Here is a 19,427-nt window from a genome sequence, read left to right on the forward strand (position 1 = left end):
ACAGTTTTAAAACTATCTAACCTGGGGGTGTATAGTTTTAAAAAATGTGTTTGGGGGGTGTGAGTAACACGGTTTGAGACCACTACCGCTGGGCGTGATCTGGAGTTTAGTTTTCCTCCCCACAAAGGCCGAGGGGATCAGCAGAGGGGTTTGAAGCTGGGGGTGACAGGATCAGCTTTGTGTCTCAGGAAGCCCCCTCTGGCGGGAGCTGGGGCCAGGCAGCGGGTGCAACAGAGGATGGCCTGGTGAGCCTCGGGGTTGAGGGGTCAGTCGGAGGCACCCCCTTTCTACCTGGAAGATCCAGCCACGGCCGCCCCGTCCATAAGGCCGCTAGGTGCGAGGGGGCTGCCCGCAGGGGGCGTTTCTGGGCCGTGCCCTTTCAGCCCCCAGCTAGGGAGTCTCAGGAAGGGCAGGGGGAACTTCGATGGAGCTGCTGTCAAAGCCCAGAGGAGGGCGGAGCCTATCGTAAGGACGCCGTTGCCAAGGCGACACCGGGAAGAGAGGCCATTTAGTGTTTTATTTTCAAATCTGGTAATTCTAGTTTGCAGTGGAAGGTTTGGCCATTTCTGCCAGTACATTCAGCATCCGTTTCTGAAGAGCCTATTTGTTTGGCTGGAAATTTATTTCAGCAACTAAATAATATTTGTATACGTTTCTCAGAAAAGCTCTGGGGGGGGCCATTGGGGGGCCCTGGGGGAAGCAGGATCAGTGTCAGGGTCGCGGATGGCAATGTCAGCATTGGGAGGACTTAAGAGATGATGTCATCGAGTCTGGCCCCTTCACTGCACAGTGGGAAGTGGCCGCTCAAGGTGGGGCCGGCGGGGTGTCCCTCCCTCCAGTGACCAGTGTGACTCATGAGCTGGTGGGGGGAGGCCCCCAGAGGGGGTGACTAGGACTTGGCTTCCACCTCTGGGCAGGCCTCGTCCACCCAGCGGCAGCCTCAGCTGTGTCTCAGGACTGGGGTGGCAGGTTGACAGGAGGGGACTGCTAGGCCCCTCCCTCAGGCAAACATTGGCCTTGCAAAGGACTTAGACTGAAGGCTCTGGGGGTTAATGGGCATTTATGGGAGTCTCAAATGCTACCAATCTGCCCTTTGGCACTGCCGCTGCATATGCCCTTGCCATGGATTCCCAGTGGTCATAAGACCCTCCTGGCACCTGGCAAGAGCAGAAGGCAGCAGCCCACCCCTGCCTGCTGGGTGGCTCCGGCAGGCCCGCGTCTCTGTGCTTTCACCTCACCTGGCAGTAAGAGGCTTGCTCCGGGTGGGCTTGGAGAGCCCCCTGGCTGTGATTTGGAGTCCCTGCTGATCCCTCATGAGCACAGGGAGGCCTGACCATCCCCGCTGGGGGAGGAGGGCTCCAAGGCTTGAGTGCTGGGCCCATCAGCGCCCCACCCACGAGGTGCTGGGTGTCCAGACAACTCACGTGAAGCCAGCACCTTCGCCTTCCTGCATGTGGCAGGTCCCGCCGTTTCCACAGGGGCTGCTGGAACAGCTGTCCAGGGACACCTCACAGTCTCGGCCCTGGGGGGAAAAGTTAGCAATGGGGACCCCAGGGAGAGCCAAGGGCAGGGGGGTGTAGTGGTTGTGTGTGCCAACAGAGCCAGCCAGCCCCTCAGCAGCTGGGCATCCCTGCCCCAGGAGCTAATTGTTCCTTCATTCATTCACTCATTCATTCATTCATATATTAAGTCACTGATTAAAGGTTCACTCAAGTGCCTGCTCTGAACCAGGCACTGGTCTGGGCACTGGGGACAGCTTGGTGAACCTTGCCCAGGCCCTGCCTACAGCATACACAAGGAGCCCCCTCCTCCCTGCCTCAGCCTCCACTCACCTTATAGCTGCTGGGGCAGGCACACCTGTACACCTCAAGGGGGTCATTGTGGCAGGTGCCCTGGTTCTGGCATGGGCTGGACAAGCAGGGGTCACACTTGGCCTGGACAGCCAGAGTGGGGGGACCTGAGGCAAGGGAGAAGGCGTTAGTGCAGGGAGGAGGTGGTGGGCAGCTCAGGGCTGGGCACAGGCCCTTTACCCCAAGGAGCCTGGCTCTGCAGACCAGCTGTAGGAAGCCCCCTCCCCAAGGAGACTTTCATCCCTCTCTGTATTTCTCCTCCTTCCTCTGGCATAGTCCACCTTTCTGGGCCTCTGGCCCCTTCTCTGTCAAATAGGGTTAAGGACAGCCCCTGCCTTAGGGCTGGGAAGACTATCGGAGCAAATCTGCAGGTGCTTGGCAGGTGCTCGTGGCACATGCGTGGCTAGGGCCACATCATGGGTGTGAGAAAGGCACAGTCGCTATCACTGCAGTTGGCTGGCATTTCCTCCATCCCTGTTAGGCCTCCAAAGCAATTACCCCCAGCCTGATGCCCACTGGCCAGGACAGGGAAGGTGGCCACCTCAGCAGAGAGGAGACGCAGCTCTGCAGAGAGGCCCATCAGCAGACAGGTCCTCAAGATTATTCCTCTCCAAGCCTGAACCAGGGAGACCCTTTTCTGTCACCTCCGCAGCTACAGCAGGCTCTTCTCCAGCCCCGCAAGGTGGGCAGAGGAGCCGGCAGCCAGGCTATCTGGGGCGCCCCCTGTACAGGGCATTCGGATCCCACAAGGCCAGTTAATTCCAGTTTCTCTATCAGACTCCTAGAAGCAGTGGAATATCAGTTCTGCTGAGAGGCATGAGCATGAACCGAAATAAAAATGCTTTTTAGCAATGACTGGAAGGACACATGAGGGACATCTGGGGTACAGGCAGGGTTCTGTTTCCTGATCCTTGTGCTGGTTACCTGTGTGAGTTCAGTTTGTAAAAATTCAGTAGGCCATTCATTCATGGTCTGTGTCCTTTTCTGTATGTGTGTTATTCTTCAGTACGAAGTTTTTAAAAAACCACTTCTCACCAGCACCAACCCCACTCCATTAAATAAATACTGAGCAAATGTTTCAACATAAATTGGCTTGCTTCCAACAGACCGGCCCCTCTGAACTATTCCTGCTGTGACAGCATCCTGCACACAGGGTGGCCCAGGACCTCCTCATTAACCTATGGCTGTCAGTTTCATTTCTGATGGTGGCCTCTGAGCTTACAGAGGCCAGGGGCGGTGCCCTGTGGCCTCTGGTGCCCTCCCCCAGCTGACCCGCTGCACACAAAGCGGGGCCCGGGGCAGCCCCTCAGCCACCTGTCTCTGCTCAGTGGGGCCTCTGGGGCTCTTGCTGTCAGTTAGTCAATCAACCCCTGAACAAGTATTTACAGACGCCCAAGATGAGGAGTCTCAGAGCCAAGCCAGGCGAGCCTCCAGCCCCACTCTAGCTCGGTATTTCTGCAAATGTCAGGAGTGGCAGCTGCGTCCACTGGTCCACCAGGGACTGAGCGGGGTTTAAGCAAATTGCTGAGCACAATTCCTGGCAAAGGGAGGTCTGAGTACTCCCGCTGCGGAGAGGCTTGGAGCTTCCAGAAACACTGTTGCTATTTTTATTTTCCTTACATAACCACAGGGAGGGATTAAAGCCCTGATGGCCTGAGATCTTCCTGCCTGGCTTTTTTTGTTCATTATATGTCAAGACTGGAAGGCAGCCATCCTAACAAGCAGCCACCTGACCCCCCCATCCAGCGGTCACCACAGGGACACAGGAGTGTCTAGAAGGCCCTGCCAGGGTTGGGTGAGTCCTGTTGAGCAGCAGGAGGTGGGGACACAACCCGTACCCACCACCCCTCTCTCAGACTCCTGGGCTCACCTTGGCATTCAAACTTCTTGGCAGGCGTGGTGAGGAGCAGCTTGCCCTCCATGTCTGGGGGCCCAGCACAGCGGGCAATGCCAGGCTCCTTGTAGCCCGTCTTCACCCAGCTGGACAGCCAGCGGAGGTGGCAGTCACAGTACAGGGGGTTGGCACCGATGGCCCTGGGGCAGAGAGCAGAGAGAAGCAGACATCACAGCTTCATTGGCCCTTCCCCCACTGGGCACTAGGGTTCCAGGCCTGTACTGGGGCTGGCAAACGCCCCAACAACCCCCATTTCATGAGCATTACTGTGTAGCCAGCACATTTTAAACACTGCATATGCATTGTCTTACTTAGTCCTCACCATGCCCTTTAACCCCATTTTACATGTGCAAAAATCAAGGCTCAAGAGGTTGAGGAACTCGCCTAAGATCAAGGGGGAGCTGGGATTTGAACCCATGCTGCTAGGGCCAGAGCCTATGAATGTCTTGTGTCCAGTGTGCACAATGGAGAAGGTAACCAGCATTCACTGCTGTGGTGAGACAGCTGCTTGCCTGTGTCTGTGCATCAAGTCCCCTCCTTTACCCCACCATGGAAGTTTCCTTTTCTCCATCTTAAGGATGTGGGGACTGAGCCTCACATGGAATGAGTGATCTCCTTAGGGTCACATGACTAGTGAAAGGCAGTCCCTGGATCCAGATCCAGAGCCACCTGCCTCTGAGGCCCAAACTCTTTTATTTTTCTTTTCATTTTTAATTAAAAAACACATAATGTATTCCCATTGTAAGCCGCTTTCAAACACTGCAGCCAAAGCAAGTCTCTGCACCTCACAACATTGTGAATGTAATAAATGCCAGAGTTGCACACTTTAAAAAGTTTATTTTTTACATGATGTGAATTTCATCTCATTCCTGTGTTACTGATTGGGGTGCAAAATGGTATAACTCCTGTGGAGGGGAATTTTGTGGTATCTATCAGATTTCCAAGCAATTGTCTTTTGACACAGCAATTCTGTTTCTGGGAGTTTATCTCACAGATATACCTGCATGTAAAGACATCTGTGCAGTGGCATTTGTTTGTAATAGAAAGGCTGGAAGCCCCCAATGTTCATCAACGGGGGAGTGGTTAAGTAAACTATGATATATCCACATTACAGAAAACCAGTCTACACCTCACTGTTACTGCCCTCCAAAGAGGGACACATGGTCACATGGTCACCACGCTCAGGTATGTAGGCTTCCAGTCCTTCCCCACATTACACATATGGTTCTTCCTCACAAATCCTATCCACTACATGTCATTACCAAGCTGCTTGTTTCTTCTCACTAAACAGCATGTCTTAGAAATCTTCTGGGTCAGTATGCATGGATCCACCTCATTTCGTCAAACTGCTTCATAGTATCCCAAAGAATGGATGCCCCATAGCTTAGTGGGCAATTTCCCTGCTGCTGGACATTCTGGTGGTTTCCAGCAGCAGTGAACACTCTTGTACATGCCTCTTTGTGAGGTGTTAGAACAGATGCCTGGAAGTAGGATTCAGGTGGCACAGGATGTGCATTTAATATCTTAATAGCTACCCCCCAAAAAGTTGCATGGATGTACACCGGCCAGCAGCATAAGACCATACCAGCTCCTCACATCTGCACCAACCCCATATATCCTGCCAACCTCCCATTTTCCCACCAGTGCAGTGGGCGAGCTTAGAATCTTTTCACTGAACCATAGTGACAGGCGCAGGTATGGACAACACATGGATCTGGGGGAAAGAAGGGGCCAGAGTTCTTTCAATCAGCAAACAGAAAAATCAGTGCCTTGTGCCTGAAGTTCATTGATATCAACATTATTTTGAAAAATATAAAACCTGTAGTACATGAATGAGAACAGGCACATTTATTAAATAACCAAAACATGCACTGACATTTGCCACCTGTTTCTGAGCAAAGCAGAGGAAGTGGTTCCCCTTGAGATGTGGACAGTTTGATAAAAGCAGCAGCAGCTCTGAACAGGAATTCCCCAAAATAGCACAGCTGACGCCGTGCGATCTTACTAAGTGGACTGAACAAGACTTGGACTCCGGCCCCAACGCAGCCCCTCCCTGCCCGGGCGACCTTGAGCAGCTCGCTGACACGTCTGGGGCTCAGTTTATGGTTCAATAAAGAGCCTGCAATCTAGAGGGGGAGAGAGACAAGCACATCTAACCTAACATGGGCAACGAGGGAATAACACAGCTCAGAAAAGAAAGCAGGTTCAACCTCGACATGTATTTAATGTTTTCCACCCTTATTTGCTGACACATCCATCCCGGCTAATGGGACAGGAGAGACACCTTCTTTCCGCTGAACAGTACGAGGCCTCTCACACGTAGGGGAAGATCAGATGCTTTCCTTTCTTAAGCTCCAGTATGTTAAAAAAACAAACTTTTTTAAAAATAAAAGAAATACAAAATTGTGGTATATTTAAAATGTTTACACTCACCAGATTAATATTTTCATATTAATAAAAGTCCTATGTAGCATAATCATGTTATTCAAAAGATAAATACAGCATTTATTTTGAAATATTTTTATAGTGCACTGCAAGGAGTGTGGCCCGGTAATGAGCCACAAGCTGAAAGTTTATTAAGAATGCCTTCTTTCAGTCCTGTAGCTCAGAAAATGCGAAGAAGACTAAATCTGAGGCCTCGCGAATGTGAGGGGCCTTGACATGCTTTAGGATCCTCACGAATCCCCAGATTCATGCAGCTATTCCCCCCGTAAAGTTGCACCCCAAATGTAAGTGTCCCTTCTTAGCTCGATAATAAAAACAGTGGGACCAAAGTCACATATAAAGCTCCTTAAAAATAAGGATTCCAGCTTGACCCACACTTGATTTTTGTTTGTTTCTGTATTGAGCAGACTTTGAGCCTCACCTGAATTCAGCATTTCAAGCTTTCATTTATCCAAAGGCTCGATTTCTGTGACTAAGGACCATCTTACCCTTTCTTCAGTCGTACTTGTAGTTCACCTTCATCTGAGGACCATTTTTCCCAAGGAAAATGACTGTGAACTCAACGGGGAGAGGAGAATAGGGGTGGGCTGGGTGGGAGTCAGCAGCCAGGCTGCTCACTGATCCAAAAGGGCCCTGAATGCAGGTACACACCCCAGCAAAACTATAAATAACCCTGGTTGTTGATCTCTGGTATAACCTGGAAATAGTTGAAACAGTAACTATTTGGTCTGTTCCTGCCAAGGCCCTGCCTGGCTTCTATTAACGTAACCTGGACAGAAATAGCCTCCCCTGGCTGTTTCACAGTGTTGCTAACTATAGAAGTTAGCATGCACTAAAACTTGAAAATCTCCTTCACCTGAGCTATAACTCCTCTGCCCATCCTCCTCCTAGGCCGCTTTTTTGTGTGCACTGCTATCTCCTTCAGTTGGACTTGAGGGCAGTAAGAAGTGATTCCTTGAGGACAGAAACCAGCTGTGCCAGACACTAGCTGACCTCAGTAAGAGTTTGCTGAATGAATCCATGCCTGTCTAAAAGCATGAGAAAGACACAAAATCTCAGTGCAAAAGAAATTCAAAATGACAAGAATCATCTATCATCCCATAAATGTAACTAATTTGATTTTATTGTATTCTCTTCCAATTTTTGTCTACATATTTGTACATCATTGAAATCAGAGTGTACAGTCTTTTTTATTCTGGGTTTTCATCAAATAATAAATGACAGTGTCATAGTTATCATCATTATTAACTATTTGCTATTCTGTCATAGGGGCATGCTGTAATTTTCTTAATCATTCCATATTTACTTTTCATACCTAATCCTTAATGAATCTGGAAATTTAGCTTTCCAGCCTACAGCAGATTAGAGGCAACAAAATGCCAGATTAAAGCAACAAAGAGGAACGTCGAGGAACCTTAGCACAGGAGCTGGCACACAGTAGATACTTGCTGATGGATGGATAGATGGAAGATGAATAAATTGACGGATGAGAGAGGAACTAGCAGCAAAGTAAACATAAAAGTAAGTAGCAGCAAAGGGATGTGCAGGACAGTGAAGCCCAGGGCAGTGAAGAGCGCTTGCAATCGTTACAGCATGTCAGGGCTGTAAGGGACCTTAGAAATAACCTCTGTACAGGTGAGAGAAGAGGCCTACAGAGAAAAATGAATTGTCTGAGATCCCACTGCAAGTTAATGTCAGAATAAGGACCTAAAGCCCCAAGTCCTGATTCCCAGTCTACAGTTCAAGAGGCTTAAATGTGGTGACCCCTCCACCACACCAATGCCCCACACCCCCCTCCTCTACACTGCCAGTGAACAGGAGAGGCCCCAGCCAGAGTCACATCAGGAACAGCGGGCTTCTTAGGAACATCGGCTCTTCAGGAGCCAGGAACACTGGATGCTAAGTCTTGGTCAACCTTGACTAGTTATGGATCCATGGGAGAGGCCCTCTCTCCAAATTGCAGATGGCTTCTGTGAAGCCCAGAGTGAGTGCAATGAGACTATGTCATCCTTTTACCGTTCTTTGACTCCTTGTAAGTGCTCATGAAATCCTTACAGAAGAGCCATAGCTCTCGAGTGCAGAGGAGACCACGGATGCAGGTGTGCACATGCGTTCCATCAATGCTGCATGTACACACATGCACACACCTGCGTGTGAGCACACGTGCATCTTCCAGGCTACTGCCTATTTCCATTTTAAACTCTGGGTATCAAGGACAGAGTTTATTCATAAGGTTGCTACATAACAATGGAAGGTTTCTTATAACACAGATGCTGTTCTGAATCACACAGATTCATCCTTAGAAACTGGGCAATTAATAAACACATCTAATCAGTAATGCAGATGCCATTTTCTACAAATACTGGTAAACTGACCTTTCCTTATTGGTTTATTTCTTAGAAATTGGATCTGGCTTCTGGACTGACATCATTGTTCTCCTAAAGAAAGTCTGAATTTATAGGTAGATATAGGCTTCAAATTTGTTTTTGCAGTTTTAGTTTTTTTTATTTGTCCAAAACATGTGCTGTTTGTTCACTTTCCATTTGAAAAACAAAGCCTCTAGATTTTGGGCTGGAAACAAGATTAGAATGTCCGTGGGTATTGTTCAGTCCTCATGAGGAAGGAGGAAAGGTAGCCAACTGCACATTTAAACCCCAAGCATTAAAGACACACCATGGAGGAATGCAAAGGAGGACTAGATGCTTAAAGGCCCTGCCTGGCAAGGTGGAGAGCTGGAGCAGACACTCCGTGACAGCCCAGGGTATGCAAAGCAGGCTAAATAAGCACAAACGCCCTCTGGAGAGCAGCATCTCCAATATAGGTCCTCAGAATTCCTAAGATTAATGTCAACAAAAAATGTGCTCAAAACCCAAAATTACCAAACACGGATGGAAACAAGCACCTGTGAATTTGAGTCAGTAGGAACAATAAACAACACTGTCCCTTCCTGGCCTTTATTCAGAGCCCACACCTCCAACCAGGCTCCCTCCTGCCTCCTCCCATCCCATCTAGCCTCTATAAATCACCACTGGCTTTCCAGGAATTTCCAATGACTTAATTCTTCCACAATTCCTTTCTATATATAAAATGAATTCCAAACTCCTTTGCATGGCACAAATGGCCCTTTGCAACAGAATTCCAGTGTCCCTTTCCAGACTCATCTCTTCCCACCCTATATCCTCCCCCAACCAAACACCCTTTATCCTATGCAGGACAACACAACATCCCTGAATATGCTATTTATTTTCTTGCCTTGATGCCTTTGCACATACCATTCCCTCTCCCTGGAATGTTTTCCCCACATTCTCCAAATGGCAAACACCTAGTCCCTCTTCAATGGCAGCATAAATGGTACCTCCTCTGGAAAGCTCCTCAGACTTCCCCAGAGCTAGTCATGGCTTCCTTTGAATCCTCCTTATAATATCCCAGATGGTCACAGAGGGTGGAAACCTTGTGTTAATAAATTCTTCAGCACTTGACTCACTCTGGTTACCCAGGACATATTTATTGAGGCAATAGAGTAAAGAATAAACACAGAGCTTTGGAATCAGACACACCTAAATTTAAATCTTGTCTCTGTCATTTTTCTAGCTTTATGACCTAGGGAAGCTGCTTAACTTCAGAACCTGGGATTGTAAAATGAAAATAATAAATCTTACCTCCTAGAACAAAGACCCTTACCCTTACTACTTCCATGGCAGACATCGCTAATCAATCACTGCACTCTTCCTCCTGAGTCCAGACCAGTCCTGCACTCTTTAGCACAGTGCAGTGCTCAAGGCAGTTCCTGCCAATCGGGTGGAGAAGGTGCACGACACAAAACCTACCTCCAATTTTGTTCATGGAGTAAACGAGACACCATAGATAAAACACATAATATGGTATTTGACTTAAGCAGATCCTCAAAGAGTGGCACCTATAGCTATTTTATTTCCTCAAGTCTAAGATTGTTAGATTCACCACTGATTTAACAAGTTTTGGGACGGGGGGAGAAACAGTACCATACTAAATATGCACATCATTTTAAGATACAGTCTGATTTTGAAAATTAAGATGTGCAGAAGCTGAGTCTCAGAACTCAGAAAATCTAGTAAGACTGTTGAGTGAACAAACAAGAAGAGATGCTGGGGACTCCAAAAGGCTCCCTGCTCTGTGTGTGCCTGCCCTCTCAGGCCTGGGGGCTGGGGGCGGGCAGGGAGAAGGGGTCGTCCCTCCCACCCAGGGTCCCAACAGAAGCCACTGGTCTCAGCACAGTCCACGTATCCTGCCTCAGCCAGTAGCCAAGAGATGCCAGGAGAGCACATGTCTGCTCCACACCCAGCCCGAGCTCCGGGATTAGGAGGCCCTGCCACAGCCCAGTGTTTTATCTTTCACCATATAAAAAATTCCTCATTGTTTTATATGGTGAAATATACATAACATAGTATTTGCCATTTTCACCATTTTAAGTGTACAATTCAGTGACTTTGATTACATTCAGTGCTATGCAACCATCACCACTATTTCCAAAACTTTTTCATCACCCCAAATAGAAACTCTGTACCCATCATACGCCAACTCCCCATGCCCTCTGCCCCCCAGCCTCCGACAGCCACCGTTCTATTTGTCGTCAGTTCTGGGTGCCTCCTATCAGTGGAATCACACAATATTTGTCCTTTTTTGTTTGGCTTATTTCACTTAGCATGTTTCATGCTTTATCCATGTTGTAGTATGTATCAGAACTTTATTATTTTTTATGGCTAATATCCCGTTGCATGTTTATATGTATTTTGTTTATTCTGTCATCTGGTGGACACAAGTTGTGTCTACTTTTGGGCTATTGTCAATAATGCTGCAATGAACACTGGTATACAAGTATCCGTTTGAGTCCCTGCTTTGGGGTATATACCCAGGAGTGGAATTGCTGGGTCATGTGGTAATTCTGGTTTTTGAGGAATCAAGCCTATTGCTTTTAAGCAATCCTCATGGCTCTGCCAGCTAAATGGCTGTGGAAGCAAATCTATGTCATTTACACCACCTCTTGGAGGTAGTACATTTCCAGGGATTATCCCCCACCGTGTGACATCGGAGGCATAATACTGGTGTCGTGCTTAAGAGTATCTGCTTTGGAGTCAGAAACTTCACCACCTCCCAGCTATGCAACTTTGGGCAAGCTACTCACTTTTTCTGGGCCTACTTCCTCGTGTGTAAAATGAGAGTAACACTACCCACGCGGTAGGAGGGCCGTCAGGATCCCATCAGCTGATGATGGTCGTTGCTACCTTTACTACTACTTGGGAAGAATCGTTCTCCTACCTCATTGGGGTGCTGATGAGCCACTGAATGGGTAAGAGTCCAAGAGGTTGCACATGGGAAGTTCACAAGCTTGATTTCAGGATAAAAGCAACAAGTGCTGACAAACTCAGGAGGAACAGTCTTCCTCAGAATCCAAGTTTGGTTCAAATCCAAAGAGGCCCAGAGAATTGGGCTGCAGTTACTCACAGGTGAGACAGGGAGGTCACGTCTGCAAAGATGCCCTCTCGGAGGGTGGAGATGTCGTTGCCGTGGAGGGACCTGCGGAGAGAGGAGGCTGCTGGTGCCTTATCAGAGACAGAAAGGGGAGACCTGCTGAAGGACAGGCCCAGCCCTCTGCTGAGTGGGACATGCCAAGCTTATCCTTCAGACTCTGGTCAGGGCTATGAGGAAGACGGCCCCAGCAGAGACCCTGCCCTGCTGGCCACTGGGAAGGAAGTGGGAGCCCTTAATACTCTAGGTAGACCACCCTGTCTTCCGGTCCCTCAAAGGACTTTTTTTGCCCTAATAAATAACTCAAGCTCTGTGTTTATATCACAAATTGGACACGTGCATCTGAGCGCCCTCCCTCTCTTGCCCAGGGAGGCTAAGAGGGAGGGGCTTCTTGGTAAGGAATTTATTAGGGCCAGCCATCAGTTAGGGGTGGGAGAATGTCACCTGGCCCCTGGTGGGGCTGACGGGGCCTTTGATCACAAGGCAAAACCTCACAGAGGGAATTCTTAAAGAAGATTCAGAGATCTTTGCAAACAAACATTTTCAATCTGAACGGAAGTCTCATATGCAAATGAAAGGCCACCTTATCATGGACAACCCCTCCCCCGCCACACACATATACACCACAAACTCCACTTGGGGGCGACAGCACTCCCATTTCTCAGATAGCTTCCCATCCATTACTCGGCTTCTGCAAGGGGCTTGAATGAGTGTGTCCTGGACTCCCACCACTGGACATAGCATTGGCTCTGCTGGGGTCTCAGATATGGGGACATTTCTGCCCACGGGGTGGGTGGCAGGGCCCAGGGGCGGTGGGTGGTTTCCTGGAGGAATGAGGAGCAAGGAGACTTACAGCAGGCGCAGGGAGCGGAGCCCCTGGAAGGCCAGAGGAGGGATGCACTGCAAGGCGTTGTAGCTGAGGATCCTGCGGGCAGGACGAAGGACGTGGGAGGGCATTGCATCAGCAGCCCAGGCCCCTGCAGGCACTTCTGCCATGCAGGACGCAGAGGGGCTTCTGCTCAACAGCCCCCTCCTGCTCTCTAGGGAAGCAGACAGCGGATGGGAACAGTGGCATGCTCTGGCTCTGTCCTTATTAGCTGGGAGCTCCTGGGCATGTCCCCCAATCCTTTCCACCTCAATCAGTTCCCTCAGGTGTAGAATAGGGACAAAAATTATGCCAACTTGAGAGGGCTCTTCATGGACTAAATGAGACAATCTAGGTGGAGCTCCCAGCATAGTGCAGGCCTCCACATAAACCCTTGACAAAGGAGGTTTGCTGCTCCTACAACTGAGAATGTTCCCTCCTGGACGCTGTGCAGCCAGGGGCATGGGCAGGTGTCCTATGAAGCTGTCACTTCTCAGCCCATCACTCCCAGGACAGACAGGTGAAGTCCAGGCACATGTAATAATGTACCATTAGGAAGAAGGGACTGTTACTACCCCCATCTTACAGATAAGGCAGCTTCTGAGAGGTGAAAGATACTGCTCAGCAATGAGAAGGAAGAGACCCACAACATTCCTGTTGTGATTCCATTCTTGTAACACTGTAGCAAACACAAACTAACCCACAGGGACAGAAAGCAGATTAGTGGCCTGGGGCTGGGGGGCTGGGGAGGCAGGAGGAGGCGTTATCGAGGGTACTACTCCTGATTGTGATGATGGTCTCCTGGGTGTGTCCCTGGGTCAAAACTTATCAAATTCTGCACTTTAAATATGTGCAGTTTATTGCATATTAATTATAACTTGATAAAGCTATTTTAGAAAAATAATGAGAAATGAGACATTCATATCACAGGAAAAGGCTGTTTTCCTTGTGGCTGTCAGGATCACTTAGACCAGGATTTCTCAACCTCAGAACTATTGACAATTCTTTGTTGGGGGGGGGAGGGGGTGCTGTCTTGTGCATTGCTGGATGTTCAGCAGAATCCCAGGCCTCTACCCACTAGATGCCAGGAGCACCTTTCCCCCAAGTTGTGACAACCAAGAATGGCTTCAGACATCACCAGATGTCCCCTAGAAGGCGGGATCTACTGGGTGAAACACAATCCTGGACCAAGGCAGCTTCACATGCAGGCTCACTGGGACCCTGAGGGCCCTTCCAAAGCTAAACGTCATCAGGAAGGAGCAATCAAGTCACTAGGTTGTCATGAAGACTGTGAAATGGGAACTGTTGACTCGCAGATCCAGGGGCAGCTCAGTGCAGGTGGGTGGCCCAGCACAAGTGCTTCATGGCCTCAGCGCACACTCTGCCTCTGGAGACTGGCTGGGCCAGCCCCATTCTTTGAGGGGCACTGGCTCTGCTGTTTTATAACAGTAGAGCCTTGGGAAAATCCCCGAAGTCCCTGATGGATTATCTGTAAAATGAGGTGTTGGGAAGGTGAATAAGATACACTCTTAAGCACCAGGCAGATGGAAAGGATGTTTGTTCATGCATCTGACCAACTGCTCGGAATACAATTAAAGCCTGCATTGAATATCTTAGAATATGGGCACAAAAATGTTCAGTCACTGCTCACAATGGTCCAAACTGGAAACAACCGTCAATAGTAGAATGTCTAAGGAAAGTATGGCATGTTCCTACAGAGGAACACTACATAGCAGTGAAAATGAGCAGACCGCAGCTTCTCACAACATGAACGGATCTCGCACACAAAATGTGAGCAAAAGAAGCCAGATATAAAAGAATATATTCTACATGATTCAATTTATATAGGTAAAAAATGGGCAAAATTAAAATATATTGTTTAAAATGCATATGTAGATGGCAGTACTATTAAAAAATTCACGTACGTGATCATCATAAGGTCAGAGTAAGGGCTACCTCAGGGTCGGGGGACTAATGATCAGGAAAGAACAGGTGGGCATTTTGGGAAGCTGGCAGTGTTCTATTTCTTGACTTAGGTATCTACATGTGTGCTAGCTTTATGAGTACTTGTTAAACTGTACATTTATAATTTTTGCACTTTTCTGTATATATGTTGTACAAAGGTACTGCAGAAAGTTCATGGAGAAACAGAATTAAAAGATAATACGAATCTTTCCATGAACTTTTGAAGTACCCACATATTTCACAAACAAAGATGTTTTTTAAAGTCTTTGAGGCTCGCGGGCCCAGCACACTGTCCGGCGGACCGGGCCTGGGAAAGTGTCAGCAGCCATGGCCTGAGTGCCCCCGCCCCACGACCCCTGCTGGGACTCACAGCGTGGTCAGCTGGCTCATGTTGGTGAAGGAGGAATTGCTTAAGGAACTGATCTTGTTGTTACTCAGGTCCCTGGAAAAGGCAAAAGCATTGTAAGTTCAGAAAGAAAGAACCACTCAAGCCTGGCTCACCTTCTCGGGCTTCTTCCCCTCCCCGACTCTGCCCATGGCCCTCCCCCAGCCAGCGGGGCCAGGACTCCCACCAGCTCTCTGGTGGGGGTGGGGTGGGGTGGAGAGGAGCACGTGGTTCACGGTTTGTGATTAGCTAGAGCCCCACTCTGCTCCCTGAACTCCCTCCACGTCCCCAGGGCTTCCTCGACACCCCCCATCCCTCCTCAAACAGAGCCCACCTCTCGCTTCCCACCTCGGAAATGCTCCCACCAAGTGCCTGAGCCACCTCCCAGCTGCCAGATCTACAGCTCTCTCCTGTCTCTCTTGCTAGCACTTTACATGGGCTAGTTCACTAGCCCTCCTAGCTATCCTATGAGGGAGAGAGTAAACCTGTTTAAAAAAGACCCAGAGTCTCAAGTGATTAAGTAACTCATCCAGGGTCACCCAGCTGGCGGGAGGCAGAACCAGATTCAAGTCCCAGGTCACTGCCATGTGTTCTCCAAGTCACCCCGTAGCACCTGGCACAGTGGCCACCTGCCCCTCTTCTCAGAACTCTCACCTTCTCCGTGTGTCCTCACACCCCGGGCTGTCTTCCATGCTGCTCCTGCCTCTGTGCCCTCATTCTCACCCCACCCCGAGGTGCGGGGATCACTAGGGCCCCATCCTTGCTCCAGTTTAGTCCACTCTGGGTGCCCTCGGCTGCCCCTGGCTTCGCTCACCACCCTGTGCTGACAGCACCCTCCTCTGTGGCCCCAGCCTGTCCTGTCTCATGAGTTTCCCTCCTCCTGATGTCCCACAGGTGCTGGAACTCAAGTGCACATCTCGTGCTTCCTCCCACGCCCATTGCCCCTGCTCCACCCACAGCAGCCCAGAGATGGCCCTGCCCACACCTCCACTCCTCTGAGCCGTCTCTGGCCTGCGCCTCTGGTCACCTCTCCCATCTGCCCCTCCTCCTGTGCTTCTGCTTATGTCCAGCCTCACCCGTCCTCCTGGTTTCTGCCTCACACTCTGACTCATCTCTACCCACAGCTTTGCCCCTCTTGACCCATCTTCCATGGGGGTGGACACCACAGCAATCTTACTATGACACAAATCTGACTGGGTCACTTCCCTACCAAGAAACTCGCAGTAACTCCCGCTTGCCTAAAATGTGAACTCCAGACCTTCTAGCCTGGCACCTGCCAGCCGCTCCTGGGCTTGCCCTTCCCTCCTGTGTCTTCCCCCATGCCTTGCAGGCTTTGGATTTACTAAACTCCCTGAAAATCTCTGAGCATACCACACGTCTGTGCCCTATCCTGTTCTCTACGCCCACTGTGAACTCTGACTTGTTGTCTAAGATGCTCCTGTCCCCCAGATCCCCACCCTGAGTTCATCAAGCCCTGCTTTGAGCCACAGCCCTGATCTGCATTTACCTTGTTGGAACCCTTATCACTCCACACGACTTCCCCCTGCTCCCATTCCGCTCTCCTGCATCCTCCCTAAGCCATGACTGCCTGGGGGGAGGGCCTGTGACTTGGGGGTCTTCATATCCACCCACTTCCTGCAGCTCTTGGCTCAGGAAATATTTATAAAATGCTACAATGTGCCCTGCCTTCACCTTCTCCTTGTAAACTCTCCTCTAACTAACCTCATTCAAATCGTTCCATTGTTTTTAGAGATATACTAGGGGTCTTCAAAAAGGTCATGGAAAGATTTGTATTATCTTCTAATTCCATTTTCCATGAACTTTTTCAAGTACCCTCACGTTGTACTTCACTGAACATTTACTACACTTGGTGGTCCTTCCTTGTGATGAGGAGGTGGTGGTATGTTAGCCCCCAAGAGGCAGTTGCACAGCAAGAACCGGCCTGACATGAGTCCTCTTTCCCTCCTTTCCTCCCCAAGTGTATCTGAGCCACTAATGGAGCTGCCTCAGACTAGACCAAAGAAAGTTTTGCGGAAACTTGCAGTATTAAGTCCTTTTCTTTGGTGACTCTGTCACCAGCCACCAAATTACTCCACCCGTCCCCATTGGAACGTTCAAAACACATTTCCTAGGTCATGAAGCAAAGACAGAAAATTGGAACTTCAAAATTCCATCAGCCAGCACGACTCAAAGTAGCCATTCCTTGAAATGAATGTTACCAGTCTACAAGGAACCTGTGCCAAATGTAATCCCCTCAGTCACTAAACACAGAGCTGAGTTTAACTAGCACTGTTTTCACAGCTAGACTTTCTTAATGAAGGAAGCAATACATTGATTTACAGCCTGGTATAAGTTCCTTATCTAATTAAAGACCTATCACAAACAGATCTTGGGCTGACACTGGGCCATAGACCACACTTTGAGTAGCACTACCCCAAGCCACACTAAGATGGAATGTTTTCTGGACTTCTTTTTGGTAGAATCTGGCCAATGAGCAGATAAAGACAATTGAAGTGAGGTGCTAATTAGAATGGAAGGCTAAAAGGAGCTGAGCTTATTGTCCTCAGGCTTATTTTGTATATTCCCAGGGTCAAATGTGGAAATAACAGAAAAGCAGATGTCAGCCTCAAACAAATGTGCATGTGTTACAGATGCATGAGTATTCTGGTAGCTGCCATATTTCATATTTGGTTTGAGGACCAAGAATAAGTTTTCTATCACCCTCTACTTGTGCCCTGGCTCCTGTCTTTGCAAGGATAACCCACCTTAACAATAATGATCAGCCTAGAGGAGGGTCTGAGGAGACGGTGTGTGCAGTCACAGACAAGGTTCCCCACCCAACAGTGCCTGGAACCATGCAATTCACAAGCAGGGCCACTAGGTGGCAAAACAGCTCTATGCACAGACGTTCCCTGAGCGAAGGGGGAAGTGAAGGAAAAAAAAGGCATCTGCCCCGTAAGTAGGGTCTGTAGGAAATTCCAAGAAAGCTGGAGCCATGTTGGCTAGAGGCCAAAGGCCCTCCTGTCCTCGGAGGCTGGCCTGGATACTCACACGAGCTGCAGGTACTTGAAGGTGGACAGCTGCCCCGGAACCAGCGTGAACTGATTCCCGTCCAGATAGCTGCAGAGAGGACACAGCAGTGTTAGTGCCCATCTCGCCTCTGGCCATGGCCCCACGCTGGGGAGAACCTCCCCTGCAGCCAGGGGCTTCCCACTCATCTCCTCTCCTACATGTCGACCACACAATTGGCCCAGAATTGTTTATTAAAGGAAAAACAGGTAAATATTTAAGGCCATTTGGGTAGGTGCCATCCAAAGAACTTGGTAAAGGCCACTAGGACATGAAGCCTCTCCTGGTTTCCTTCCTGTTCTCTGACTCACCCTCTCAGCCCCCTCCTGGCCCATGGGCACTAACACGCCCCCTGCCCTCATCCCCTGCTCTGCTCTATTCCTGGCCAAACAGATCTGATCTGCATGTTAATGCCTCTTAGGCTCACTTGCCAGGCCCCTCACCAGCTCCCAGAGCTCCCTCTCTAACTGCTTCCCACGGAAGCCTCTGACCCAAACATGCCCCAACCAGCTTCCCCTAATTCCACCAGCTCCACTCTATGTTCCTGCCCACGTAGGCTCCGAACCCCGATGTCGTTTCTCCAGCTCCCTCCACAGCCACTGCCACAACCGCTGGCTTCTCCTGCTTTGGTTCTGCTCTCACACCACTCCCAGCCACACACGTCACCTGCCTGGGCTCTGCAGCAGCCTCCTTCTGTTCTCCCCACCTTGGCCTCCCCTCTGGCTCCCACTATATACAACAGTATCCAAGTCATCATCCTTAAAACGAAGCCCACCAAAAATCCTCCTAAGCCCAAAGCTTCCCAAAGTTCCCATTTCTACAGCCTCCCTCCTTCCCTCTTCCCCAGCCATCCTCGCCTCCAGACTGGAAGTTGCTAGACAGTGATCCAAGTGCCAGGTGCCGACACAGGACCCCCACCAACTGCAGCCCGCAGCATGGCTCTCCCCCACCTCCCAAGGATCCAGAGAGCAGCAAAATCAGGGCTTTACTCATCCTTATCCATGGCTCTGTATCTTACAAGGTGACTTGCCACCTGTCTCACTGTAAGGATCCTTGCATCAGCCCTTGCGAATACACCTGATCGGCCCCATTTCAGAGATAGGAAACTGAGGCTTAGAGAAGGCAAATGATTTTCCCAGACTCTAACTTCAGCATCCACAGTCAAAAAAGGCAGCCTTCCCCACCGATTCATTATTTCCAGGGCTGCTCTGAGGCATCGAGGAGAAAACTGGGACACATGAGGTTTGCGAGCGCTAACACTGCAATGGAAAACTGGGTAGAGGATGGGGAAGGCAAGTCACAGGAAAAGCCTGTGGTGGTTGATGTGCTTGTGAAGAAAGGCCAGCCTTGCTGGCATTGAAAGACATACAGATGAAAACCTCGTGCACTCACCATGAGGAAGAGAAAAGCTCAGCTACGGAGGCCTGGAGGGATCAATGCCAGGGGACA

At 49.6% G+C, this 19,427-nt stretch overlaps 1 protein-coding gene across 1 annotated transcript in view; it reads right to left on the bottom strand.

Annotated features, from left to right (window-relative positions):
- Positions 1-19,427, bottom strand: part of SLIT1 (slit guidance ligand 1) — a 168,415-nt gene that overhangs the window by 16,682 nt on the left and 132,306 nt on the right. Inside the window, exons 22-28 of the mRNA XM_063101886.1 lie at positions 17,961-18,029; positions 14,895-14,966; positions 12,548-12,619; positions 11,671-11,742; positions 3,721-3,884; positions 1,833-1,957; positions 1,425-1,522 (exon numbers count right to left, since the gene is read on the bottom strand). Coding sequence (XP_062957956.1) covers positions 1,425-1,522; positions 1,833-1,957; positions 3,721-3,884; positions 11,671-11,742; positions 12,548-12,619; positions 14,895-14,966; positions 17,961-18,029 — 672 coding nt within the window. The remainder of the gene's footprint in view (positions 1-1,424; positions 1,523-1,832; positions 1,958-3,720; positions 3,885-11,670; positions 11,743-12,547; positions 12,620-14,894; positions 14,967-17,960; positions 18,030-19,427) is intronic.

The sequence above is a fragment of the Cynocephalus volans genome, chromosome 7 (assembly GCF_027409185.1).
Source record: "Cynocephalus volans isolate mCynVol1 chromosome 7, mCynVol1.pri, whole genome shotgun sequence".
In the NCBI taxonomy this organism is placed as follows: domain Eukaryota; kingdom Metazoa; phylum Chordata; class Mammalia; order Dermoptera; family Cynocephalidae; genus Cynocephalus; species Cynocephalus volans.